Genomic DNA, 11,117 nt, shown 5'->3' with positions numbered 1-11,117 from the left:
GACTTTGAATGAGTTTGCATGGGAGAAAGCTTCCCGTTCAACCATATTTCTCCTAAAAAGAGGCTTTAGTTTTTTTTTTTTTTTTTTTAATTTTTGTGCTTGAATAACGGTACGTGCAGTAGGGGTTAAGCTCGCGTGTAGACGGAAAGCATCAAGCTGAATCTGCGCAGCACAGCATAAACTGCCGGCGTCTGTCTGTCAGTCAGTCAAAAACTTTATTCAGGTCCTGAGGAGTTTTAAGCCGTTGGAGATTCCACGCGGGGAGCTCCTCAGGCCGAAACCGTAGGCGACGCCCAAGTCGGGACGGGAACGTTGTGACGCTCCGCCAGTTCTTGGGCCCTCTGGACGGCCTTGAGTTGGAGTTTGAGGTCCGGACTTTTGAGGGCTTCTTCCCATTCGGGCTCACTGGAGAGAGGGCCCTTTGGTAACGCGGTACATTGCCATAGCATGTGCGAGAGTGAGCAATAAAGTTCTGGGCAGTCTGGGCAATTTGCCGGGATGTCTGAGTTGTAGTGACCTAGTATATAGACCTCGTGACGGATACGATTCCGTTTGTAGCATTCGAAGCGTGGCCACCTGCGCGCGTTCGAGTTGGGCGTGCGGGAGCGTGTATATGATTCTGCCTTTTCGATAGTGAAAGGTGATTTCGGGGTAGGTGAGTAGTGGGTCATTAAACTGAATGTCTAGCCCCTCGGAGCCCGTGGGACCGTCGCGGCAGGCAAGTTCTCGCGCACGGTCGTGGGCCGTTTCATTGAGGTTATGGTTTTTGCGGGTGAATGTCTTTCCCCGTGTGAGCGGGGAACTAGGAGAGGCATCGTTTGCTCTCTTTTGAGCTCGCTAGTAGTATACGCGCTACGTCGATCTTTAGATACGTTGCCGCTTTCGTAGGCCCGAATTGCGGCACGCGAGTCCGTAAGGACATGGGTAAATGTGGGATCTGCCATGGCGATGGCTACGGCTTCTGCTTTAGAGCTGGTTCTGCTTTAGAGCTGGTGGTCGTTTTAACCGATGCGGATGATCGTCACGTTCCGTTGCCGTCCACGACTGCTATCGCGAAAGTCGATGTGTTGCCGTACTGGGCCGCGTCCACAAATGCGGTGGTCTCACGATCCGCATCGGTGCGGTCAAGAATCGCGCGGGCGCGGGCCCGGCGCCTATACCCACGTTGTGTTGTGGGTGGACGTTTCTGGAAAAGGGTGAGGTTTTGTAGCTGTCTCTAATCTCGCTCGGTAGGGTAACCGCGTGCTCGAGATAGGGAGACATTATAGCTGCGTTTAGGATTAGTCTACCGGCTTTGGACCGGTGGCTATGATTAGGAGCCCAAGAATGCGTATGTGGTTGACTCGCGGAATATGTTGTCCATCGTCCCTCGTAGATTTTTTTTTTTTTTTCAACCAGTGCTACGTACGAGAACGTCGGGACCGCGTGGTGATGGACACCGTCATTCTGTCGTTGCCTTTTGTTGTAACCACAGCGAAAGTTTTATCATCGAACGATACTAAATGATGAAGAATTCGGCATGTCGCACCAGTGCGCACCGGGACATCTTAATGCGCCGTTCCACTAATCATCGCGGCTCCGGGGAACCCCAGTGCGCATCGGTGCGATTTGTTGTTGGCGTTGTCGCCACAAAACATGGCTCGCAATTTTCGTTTTTCGAATTTTCGCAAGTTCTGTTTTCGCCAGTCGCTAAAAACCACGACCTACTGAGCTCGTGCAAAAAGCAAGGCTCTCTTTCGGTTTCGGTTTCCTTAAAGGTCACTACACGTAAGCTGATCGACATCGCGGCAGCCTCAGCTTCCACATTGGCCAACATGGCGACCGACTGGGAAGAAGTGAAGCGGCTTGCAGCTGATTTTCAGCGAGCCCAGCTGAGCACGACCGTGCAAAGGTGCCGACTCCAATCGCCCGCGATTCTGAGATCTTGAACATTTTAGTAAAATGCAGTTTCATTCAGTGTTCTTTGTGACACAGCTTCTTGCTCTCTGGTCTGGCATCGCGTGAGGCCGCACGACTCAAGTTCTCGGTTTGCATTTCCTCTTTCCTTGCGCTGCGGCAACTGCAGCTTCACTGCTACATCTACGTTAATTATTGATTGTCGCCTTTGTGGCCTGTTATTCTTGACTGGTGTGTATATCCGAAAATATAGGCGTGGTTCGCACTCCGAAGGAGTTTCGTTTCACGCGACGGAAGCAGCCGACATATGGTTCACTCAGCTGATAGCCTAATCGGTGCTGTCAGCGCAATATTGACGCAGGAATACGTTTGCACGGTCCCACTGCACTCGCCCCGCTGACTTGTCAATTCCTGCGCACTTGCCAATTCCTTCACACTTGTCGATTCCTCCACGCAGGCTGTCGGAGAGGAACTGCATCGAAATAGTGAAGAAACTGATTGAGCTGAAGCTGATCGACGTCGTCTTCACCAACGATGGCAAGGAGTACATCACTCCCAAGCACCTTCAGAAGGAGATTCTCGACGAGCTTACAGTGGCAGGAGGTGAGCGATGCATGAATGATGACCCTCCCACATGAGAATCCTCGAGCGTGCTTGCGTCAATCGGGATGGAACGAGATGCAAATCGAGCGTTACTGTACACGGTTATGTTCAAGCACCCTCGACTTAGATTCTGCTCTGCTACAGTCTCGCTTTGCCAGCCATTATCGAAATTCTCCAACGCGCTGGCACGCTCATTGAAATAGCAGACGCATCGGAAATATATATATATATATTTTTTTAGGTTGCGTGTCAGTGTCAATGTTTTACATTAATGTTCTCGCTTAATGCCTTGCACGAATTTCCAAGTGTGTGCTTGCAATCACTAGCACAGTTTGAATTAATGACACATTCCGCCCTCAACTAAATGCATAAGCTAGCGTTTCACTCAAAAAAAACAATTATGCAGAACGAATGCACATATTGGGATCTATATAAAGCAAAGCTTTCATGAAGTGGTAAATCAAATGCAGTAAGTTTGCCCATTTCGTTTCTCCCTCTTTGGTGTAAAGGAAAGTGCCGTGTGCACATGTGCTGTCATGCACCCGTGCTTGCAATGTGACACATGCGGCGATCATCTCAAAGTACTAGCTGGTGTTGGCACGAAAGAAGTAAACATGCAATTATGGTTAGAGGATCAGGCCATTTTGCTAGAGAACTGAGGTTCTATACTACCATCGGGCACGTGAATGCTTTTCTTTTCTTTTTAAAGGGTGAGCAATTTGACTAGACAGCAGCAGCCACAGTCAGGAAAGTCTGGTAGGATCACAAAGGAAGCTTCACTTTAAAGCGCTATCTACATTCTTTTTACTGTATCAGGGGCGCATTTGTAAGACACAGGTTCTATGTTCTGAATGCTCTAATCATGTCTCTTAAACGGAAAAGCAGCAATCATAAACATCTTGATGATGTTTATGATTGCTGCTTTGATGTTAAACTGCATTGCAGCGTCTTGCTTCAATCACATAAAGTAAATTCAGTGGAGGCCAACCTTAATGAGGAACTCTAGGCAAGAGTATTGTGTCTTGGAAACAAACAAATATGAGGGGGTGAGTAAATACAAGCATATCAAATTGCAATATTATGCGCTGCGCTGCTCCAAAAAAGCTGGATTTTTTGTCGTTAGAAGGCATTAAAAGGGCATGTCCTGTGGCAAGTTGTCCTCTCATGAGTCATTCCATAGTCAAATGGCCTGTGGGAAAGCCGAGGCATTAAATGCTAGAGTTCTGCCAGCAGGTGTGCATAAAGATGTATTGATTGTATGGTCTTCGTGACCTGTGACCAAGAAGTGAAAACTAAGGTAACATTCAAAACAATCGACGGGCTCAGTGTATATGCCAACATTGAACCAGAGGACAGGAACGACCAGTCAAATGTGCCAGTGGGTTCCTCACATGCTGTTTTTGCTGATGTATAAGCATGGTGTGGGAATTGAAAAAGATGCAATGCAATGTCTGTGATTGGGGATAGGTTGCAGAAGTGCGAAAGGTTCTTGCCTAAGAGACAAAAAATCACGCGAAGGTCATGTCTAAAGAGCAAGAAAAATAGGGAAACAAGAGGCTTGATTTGTACACTTCCAGGGCTAACACTTTCCCAGGGCTTGAGTAGCCTGATTGTTATAGCCAGCAGATGAGGAACATCTATTGCCATGGCCGTGAGCAGTGCTAGCTAACACTCCCAGGGGTATTCTTGTATACATACACAAATGCCCAATAAAGCGTGTGGGAGGATGGCCACTGGGTGCTAACTCAGTGGTAGAGTCTGCATCTGTAATGTGGAAGAGTTTAGCTCCTACCTGTGGCAGGCTGTATTTTTGCCTGCTTTCATTTCCCTTTTACTTACCCCTTATGACATTCAGTTCAAAAAAAGAGTTCATTTTCCTTATGCTTCCCTTGGCATCATTATTTATTGGCTTGCATGTGGTCATATCTAAAAGACCTTATGAAATCCACGTTGACCTTAAACAGTCAATTAGAGATAAAACTCAAAGCAGTGAAAAAACTGCTGTACGCCTAATGGCATACATAGAGAACTAGTCTAGCTTGTCACAAGCAGTGCATGTGTAGTGTGCACTTTAGGTGCAGTTTTTCTTCCCAAGTGTAATGCACTGTTGTTTGGTGTGCAGGCCGTATCAACATGGTTGACCTGGCCCACATTCTCAACGTCGACCTCTGTCACGTTGAGGCGAGGTGTGCTGACCTGGTTCGGACTGAGCACAGCCTTCAAATTGTTCTGGGACAGCTGATTGACAGGTGAGCCACTACGGTAACAATAGCTGTAGCAACGGATTCCAGTTGTCAAGTTTTGTGGAGCAGAGTTCCCTAGAGGACATCTACATAAAGAAGTTTCCACTGCTGCTTTTGAAATCTTGAACACTTCAGTATTGAAATGTTCTACAGATGGCACTGTCACATAGTGTGGTAGTGATGCAAGGAGCGCATTTAGTAAACAGAACTGTTACTAATTAGCTCAGGATGTGCGTTCTGGTCTGCTAATTTCGTTAATGGGGCACCAATCTCAAATCAATCTGTAACAGAGTTTGTGGGTGTCCGTGGTGTCCTTAAATTGTGCTCACTATAAGCATCCAGTGCTGTACCTACTACGAAGTGCACGGTGGAACTGTGAGAATTGTCATTCCCATGTAAATTAGTTTTTAAAAAGGCAGACAAGAATCACTCAGTCTTTTGACAAAGTACTAAACTTCGAGCATACCAGGCATTTTCGCTTTCACAGTAGTACTTGTTTCTGGCAGTTTTTTTTTTATTTCACTGTAGGAAAACTTGACATATTTTGTTGGTCTTGTGATTCAAATTAACGATTTTTACATATATTTACACCACCGCTCATCTATTTAAAAAATGAAAGAAGTGTTTTGGTGCATCGGTGCAGAAGGGTGGCACTATGAGTACCAAATATTTACAGTACTAACTTCCTGAATGTTGGGCAAAATCGAGCTGAATCCCCAGTAGTGCTGTGTTCTCTGTGAAAGTTGAGCAAATTTAATTATGAAGCTTCCATGAAGGTCATCTTCAGAACAGCCTGAAGCTGTCTCATGTTTGCGTACTGATTAAAGATGTGATAGTAAACACTTGGCTTTCTCGGTGGGCATAACTGAAAAATTACTGCTAGTATCTTCATTTTGTTAACATGCACACCCACTGTGCATCTTTGCAAAGAACAGTAAACAGCAAGCCAACTGACCTTAGCGTTATGTCCATCAGCAACATTCTGGTCTTTTTCTTGCTACTTTGCTATTCTCATTACTTGTAAATGCAAATGCAAATAGTATTGCAAGCTCGTGGTTTTCAAATGCCGAGAGGTTTTAAAAAACCAGAAGGCAAAATTAAAACAGCAGAAAGCTCTGAATTGAGTTAGGGCACCCCTTCACGGTGGTCTGCTGAAACATGTTTTTCATTAGGCCTAGACACCCCCAAAAATCGAGGGCCTGTTTAAACAATGGCATTGAATATACACCGACACCTTCTGGACTGAAGCAAGGCTACATGAAGCAAAAGGCAGCGCCACTTTTTGTTTGGAATCAGCAAGTCAGTCGATGCTGTAAATTTTTACTAAACAAACAGTCATTGCCTCGAATAGTGTCGCAGTGCTTTCCTCACTAAACCCTCTTTGCGTGTGGTATCATTGCATGCTAATGTTACGAAATAGCAAAGTTCCGTTTCTCACAAGGCTGGCCTTGCATTCTGCATGTGCTCAGTGTGGCTTTACTATTTCTTTTCCTTGCGTGTTGCATCTTTCTTCTCTACTATCAATTGTCTTCAACTGCTGTGACATCACAGGTCCTACCTTGACTCACTGGCCGAAGACATCAATGAGAAGCTTCAGCAAGCAGGCCACATTACGTTTGGGGAGATTACCAAGCAGTACGACCTGCCACCAGACTTCCTCGAAGACGTATGTCATTTTTCAGCTTGTTTCTCCATTTGGGCTTATGCAGAGAGTCCGCACATAGAAGTTGTCGCACTTTCCTGTGTACTGTATTCCCTGGTCTTTAACCAACACTCGGTAAATAGTCTGCAAGGATGAAGTTTACTTAATTTGTTGCCTACCCTGAGCTGAGGCCTTTTAACCCTTTGAAGGTCGAATTATTTTGAAAAAAACTTTCCCAGATGGTCAAATTACTTTATTGCGGATATTGAATGTACAAAATGTATAAAGTCGGGAATAAATAGTGAAAAAAAATTAGAAACAGTATTTTGATGTCGGCATCACTCAGAACTTCAAATGTTCAATACTATTTCAGAGTGTGTTATTCCTTGAAGAACGGTTCTACGCACAGCGCCTTATCGCAGTCTGCACACCAAAAACGTGTGTCTGTTCTCCTCTTGGGGAGACGAGTTGTGTTGGCACACACATGACATCTTCTCTGCGTGCGGCGCCGCTTTGCCGTGCATCTGAAGAACTCCACGGAAACTCAGTAAACAAGGAGAGCGAGAATACCTCGTGAGCGGCGGTGATAAACAAGCTAAGAGCAGCGCCAATCAAGGTAGAAATCAGCTTCCGCCGCATCTGCAAGAGAGTGCCGACAAAGAGAAAACTCGCGTTTCACGCGCCTTCGTTGCGATCATTCCGCGGAACCGAAACCGCGTAAGCGCGTTGCCTCAGAGAGCGAGAATACCTCGTGATCAGCGCTGATAAACAAGCTAAGACAGCGCCAATCAAGATAGAAATCAACTTCTGCCGCCCCTGCAAGAGAGTGCCGACAGAGAGAAAACTCACGTTTGGCACGCCTCCGTTGCAATCACGCGGCGCAACCGAAACCGCGTAAGCGCGTTGCCGCAGAGAGCGAGAATACCTCGTGAGTGGCGCTGATAAACAAGCTAAGACAGGACCAATCAAGATAGAAATCAACTTCAGCGCCACTGCAAGACAGTGCCGACAGAGAGAAAACTCAGGTTTCGCGCACCTCCGTTGCAATCACGCGGCGGAACCGAAAGCGCGTTGCCGCAGAGAGCGAGAATACCTCGTGAGCGACGGTGATAAACAAGCTAAGAGCAGCGCCAATAAAGGTAGAAATCAACTTCCGCTGCCCCTTCAAGGGAGTGCAGACAAAGAGAAAAATCACGTTTCGCGCGCCTCCGTTGCGATCACGTGGCGAAACCGCGAAAGGGGTGTTGCCGCAGTCTGCGCGACTGATTTCTGAAACTAGAAATCAGTTCTGTTTATCTCCGCAAGAAGGTAGCACAAATGTCAAACGCTTCTTGTAAGTCCTAAAAGGTGGCAGCACCTCCCGGTGAGCATGCATCGTCATTATGGCGCTAAATTTCAACTGGAGGATCGAAACCGTACCCGTACGGCAAAGACCTTGCGGGACAGAAAACCGCCGCCGTACAGATACGGCAAAAACCTTCAAAGGGTTAAGAGCTGGCCTTGCTGGGTGTTTCACTGGGTGTATTGCCATGGTGAAAAAGGTATTGGGTGATTTGGACTTTGTTTTTCTCCTCAAAGCACAGACTAGAAGTGAGGGTTTTCCATAACCGCTTCAAGCCTTGTCAAAGAAGTTGTCTTAGGTACTTAGTCTGCATCCATGAAAGTCTGCACTGCATGAAATTTTAATTTGTAAACAAGTAGTAATTTGCAAAATATAGACCAAGAAAGTGTGGTACCCCTACGATCAAGCCTTAATTTTCTGAACTTCAGTTGAACACAACACTGAATTTAACAAACTCTTTATGCACCCCTAGACCACATTCATAGCCATGCATTTCTTTTCTCAAAACCACAAAGCTGCTCAAGGAGCATGATTAACCTTCTTACCACGACACGACTACAAACTTTGTTGTGTTGCATTGACATGTCCTATCGCATGGCAACAGAAAGCAATCAAAGGGCTGCTAGGCTAGTTCCCTACACCAGGTGTTGCAGTGATTGCAGAATCCGAAACTAAGGCTTGTGTTCTGCCAACTGAGCACACATGGAAGTATAAAAGGGCAGTGCTAAACAAGAATAATATTTTTGGGAATGTTAATAATGTTGCTTGGGAGGCAGAGAGTTGCGTACATGCGCTACTCGCGATGGAGGAGAGACGACTGGCAGCACAGCAAACAAGGATTTAATATATACAGAGACGGTATAGGCACAAGGCGCACAACACTAAAACCATAACTCAGCCAAAAATGTTCACTCGAACTCAAACACCAAATTCAGAATGAGTGCAAACTACCAAAAAATAACCTATCTCAGTTTCGGAGCCTAGCTCCGCGTTAAAGGCGACATAGCGACATAAATGGACAGTATGTCGCCAAGAGTACGGTTAAACCATTCCGTCAGACCATTTGTTTGGGGGTGAAAGGCGGTGGTGCTGCGGTCTATAATGTTGCATCGATGAAGGAGAGATTTCAATGCTTCAAAAAGAAATGCGCGCCCTCAGTCACTTAAGAGCTCACAAGGAGCGCCATGGCGTAGAACGTGGTGATGGAGGATGAAGGGAGTGACAACATGGGCTGTGACGACGTGGGCTGTGACCGCTGGGAGGGCAGCGGTTTCCACATAGCACATCAGGTGATCGACCGCGACTATGACCCAATGGTTGCCAGCAGCGGTATGAGGGAGAGGACCATATAAATCAATCCCGACACGGTCAAAGGGGCGGACCGGGCGTGGAAGTGGCTGCAACGGAGTGGCTGGATGAGGAGCCAATTTGCGACATTGGCAATTGGGGTACAAGCGAACGTATTTGCTGACATAATTTACATGCCCTGCCAGTAATATCGAAGTTGAAGTGGCGTGCGTGTAGGTCTTGGACACACCGCCATGGCCAAACTGCAAGTCAGCGCGAAATGAAGTCAGAAGCACAGCGGCAGCAACAATCGCTCAGCTAGATCGTCGAACTGGCCGCGCGACACGAGATGGCGACAGCGCTTGCTAGTGTGCCGATCTTCTTCTGGCCCCAAGACACGCGTTGGCGATGGGACTTTCCAGTGCCACTCTTCCTTCTTTCAATACTGTTTATTTCTCCTGCCATGCCATGCCTTAGTGCTGCGTTTAAGAGAACAGAATAGAGTGATCTTTTTTTCTGTGTCTCTCTGAGTAGAAAGCTTGCAAAGCAATAAATCAAAAAGGCAAGACAGCAGAAACTTGAGACAGGTTTCAAGAAATCACAACAATGCCGTAGATCCACATCTGACATAACTGACATTGGCGATGACTGTTCCTTACGCTGTTCAGGTGATCCACTCGCGACTGGGAACGGTGATTCAAGGCCAGGCTGATCCGCATGACAGCCGGCACATCTTCACCGATGCCTACCTCACTCGGCACAAGTACCGTGTCCGGGGTGCGCTCTCAGCGGCCATCAGGTGAACACTTGTTATTTGCCGAACCACCATATCACTGAAAATAGCATGTGGTCGAACCTCATTAATAATTTACAGTAAGTTTTAATTAATTATGTGTATAAAAAAGTAAATCGAAAGTGTTTCGTGCTGATTTGAGAATGTAATGAATGTATGCTGCTAAGTAATATCAGGTATAATGAAAGTGTTTTCGTGTAAAATGAAACTTCATAATAACGACGTTAGTCTGTACGAGGTGTGTTAGGGAATACTTGCAGTGAGTGGATTGTCAAACACAGCAGAGATGACTGAGAGAATATCTTTATTTCTGTTAGTTAATCATTCACACTGACAGACATACAGTAAAACCTCGATAATTCGAACTCGGTTAATTCAAAATTTCGGTTAATTCGAAGAATTTGAGTGGTCCCGTCATTCTCAATGCAAATTCTACCGGATAATTTGAATGGCCCGCGCGGCTCTATTCGGATAATTTGAAGTTTCCGGCTAGTAGCAACGTGCGGCGGTTAGGTTAGGGCTACAGTCGCCAACCGATTTTCCAAGCTCGTGGGGACAGAAAAATAGTCCGGAAAACTCGTTCGGCCGAAAAAAAAGTTATTAGTGCAGCTTAAAAAAAAACTCTAATAATGCCCTGCCTCATACTACGCTTGGAGGGGATCGACTTGCTTGGATTTGCGCAGCAATGATGTCGTCTCCGTGTACAGTCGACACGAACGTCACCGCGTTGGCGATCTCCGCCAACGGAGTTCGCCATGGAGATCCAAGAAACTAGCTTCGCACCGCTTAGCTCTCGCGAAGGTACAGGAAGTAGCGCCGATCACTGAGACATGGGTCTCCGAGACACCTGCTCAGTGTACACGCCACGTTCAAAATAGCAACCGAAACTTGAGAGAGAGAGAAAAAAAAACTCACTGAATTAACAAGCGTGGTGTCAGCGCGCACGAACGAGCGTGGCCGCCGCAGCGAGCGAAGGTTCGTGCAGTCTATCGCTTCAACGGAAACTGAGCGGCGAGAGCACAGCGCATGCAACAGGCACGGCCGCTGGATAAAAAAAAAGGTTTTTTTTATCCAGCGGCCGTGCAACAGGTCAGAGCCGTCTGGAGATCGCTTTCAATACGGTGCGCGCGAGAAACCGCTCCGGCGCTAAGTACGCAGTTGTTAGAAGAGTAGAAGTCGCGCCCCCCTCACTCCCATGCCCCCACGGCCTTTCGCACGAGGGAGGAAGTCGCGTTTACGCTCTGCCGTGCGTTCGCTCTCCATGAAAGCGCGCGTCCCCCGCGCGCTGTCTCTCGCACATACGGCGGGCGC

The 11,117-nt window shown here is 46.9% G+C and overlaps 1 protein-coding gene across 1 annotated transcript in view; it reads left to right on the top strand.

The window, feature by feature from the left end:
- The first annotated feature begins 1,745 nt into the window (after positions 1-1,745).
- The window catches only part of LOC119461587 (E3 UFM1-protein ligase 1-like), a 42,379-nt gene continuing 33,007 nt past the window's right edge, over positions 1,746-11,117 (top strand). Inside the window, exons 1-5 of the mRNA XM_049673240.1 lie at positions 1,746-1,891; positions 2,354-2,499; positions 4,622-4,748; positions 6,294-6,408; positions 9,682-9,812. Coding sequence (XP_049529197.1) covers positions 1,815-1,891; positions 2,354-2,499; positions 4,622-4,748; positions 6,294-6,408; positions 9,682-9,812 — 596 coding nt within the window. The 5' untranslated portion in view covers positions 1,746-1,814. The remainder of the gene's footprint in view (positions 1,892-2,353; positions 2,500-4,621; positions 4,749-6,293; positions 6,409-9,681; positions 9,813-11,117) is intronic.

Source organism: Dermacentor silvarum, chromosome 8 (genome assembly GCF_013339745.2).
Source record: "Dermacentor silvarum isolate Dsil-2018 chromosome 8, BIME_Dsil_1.4, whole genome shotgun sequence".
Lineage (NCBI taxonomy): Eukaryota > Metazoa > Arthropoda > Arachnida > Ixodida > Ixodidae > Dermacentor > Dermacentor silvarum.
This window is presented reverse-complemented; position numbering and strand designations above follow the sequence as displayed.